Source organism: Paracoccidioides brasiliensis (genome assembly GCF_000150735.1).
Source record: "Paracoccidioides brasiliensis Pb18 unplaced genomic scaffold supercont2.2, whole genome shotgun sequence".
NCBI lineage: Eukaryota > Fungi > Ascomycota > Eurotiomycetes > Onygenales > Ajellomycetaceae > Paracoccidioides > Paracoccidioides brasiliensis.
Genome location: NW_011371359.1, coordinates 3,443,515 through 3,444,918, shown reverse-complemented (window position 1 = coordinate 3,444,918; position 1,404 = coordinate 3,443,515). Strand labels below are relative to the sequence as shown.

General features: G+C 47.8%; 1 protein-coding gene across 1 annotated transcript; it reads right to left on the bottom strand.

The window, feature by feature from the left end:
- Window positions 1–1,013: 1,013 nt before the first annotated feature.
- Window positions 1,014–1,288, bottom strand: PADG_11406 (uncharacterized protein; the record flags this gene model as incomplete). The annotated part of the gene is made up of 2 exons (XM_010759653.1): window positions 1,014–1,130; window positions 1,235–1,288. 2 exons carry the CDS (start codon window positions 1,286–1,288, stop codon window positions 1,014–1,016), a joined length of 171 nt encoding a protein of 56 aa, XP_010757955.1.
- Window positions 1,289–1,404: the final 116 nt, after the last annotated feature.

Here is a 1,404-nt window from a genome sequence, read left to right as displayed (position 1 = left end):
TTGTGTGTGTGGGTGTTGGGTGTGTGGGTGGGTGTGTGGGTGTGTGGGTGTGTGGGTGTGGGTGGGTGTGGGTGGGTGAACGCGCTCCCTCTTCCCCAAGGCTGCTGCTTGGGCTGTCTCCCGGAGGCTACTGCTGCGAGGGCGCAGATCCCGTCACGCCCAATACAGCGTATGATCCCTGCTCTTGGGCCAAAACCACTAGTATTCGGCATTACGCTGTACACAGATTTACAGCGCCTTACGGTGCCTTATATCCCCCGGCCGGGTACATCCAGATACCAGAGCAGTTCTTTCCGACCCTTTTGTCCCTAGGTTATAATTATAACCATGATATATTATTATTATTATTATTATTATTATTATTATTATTATTATTATTATTATTATTATTATTATTATTATTAACTATTAACTAATGGTGTAATGAACGGCAGGCCCCTTTCAACTTTGCTCCCTTGTAACGTCTGCTCCTCTATCCAGTGACTAGACAACTCCCCAGAGCAGACACGTTTTAGACCGGCAGATTAGCCAGCTGCAAGAAATCAAGAATTGGCTTTTGAAGCTATCTGTCTGCTTCAGGGTATGTTTTTACAAGAAAATATCTGGTTGTACCAGTGGCTTATAAATAAATTCTTTCGAGAAACTCTTTGTGTAGAAGAATTAACTTTGCTTACAAGGAAAAGTACATCATTAACGGCATCAATCCTTCCTCTGTAATGAAAGAAAGCTTGAAACTAATAAAGTTATCTATAAATTGGACTTGTCATCCTGTTGGAAGCATCCTCAGCATCTATGGATTTGGCAACTGCAAGAGAGTCTAGCCTGTCAATACAAGATGGAAAGTATATATAGACTTCTCACTTTCCAGAGAGTGGTCCTCTTAAGTTCCGGGAGACGGATATTGAGCCTACGCACGGAACTCAAATTGCTGATGACAAACGAAACAACGAAACCAAACCCCCACCAGTTTCAGAATAGAGGCGGGTAGTGGCCGCTCCATTGTCCAGGCAGACTTATGATTGTGTTGTGAGTGAGCCAGGATGCTCAGTTGCCGCCCTGGCTTCTTCCAGGGCTGCGTCTATTTCAGCATCGTCCACTCCTGCTGTGCGGTCCAGATGAGATCTGGCCTTCTGTATAGGGGGGGGGGGGGGGGGCGGCCGGAAGATGACAATATCTAGTGCCTGCGTTTCCCCGGCCATCTCTCGAGCCGCCTGAGTGAACTAGACATCTGAACTAGAGCATCAAGCAAGGGGCGCTGAGCATATTGGGCTCCTCCAGCCAGGGGCATCGTGTTCTATCACGCCATGTTCTTCCCCCGGGTAACCGCGCCAATCTCAATCTCCTGGTGGTTGCATCCCGGTCATGCCCATAGGGTGGGGGGCGACAGTTTCCACATCTGACATC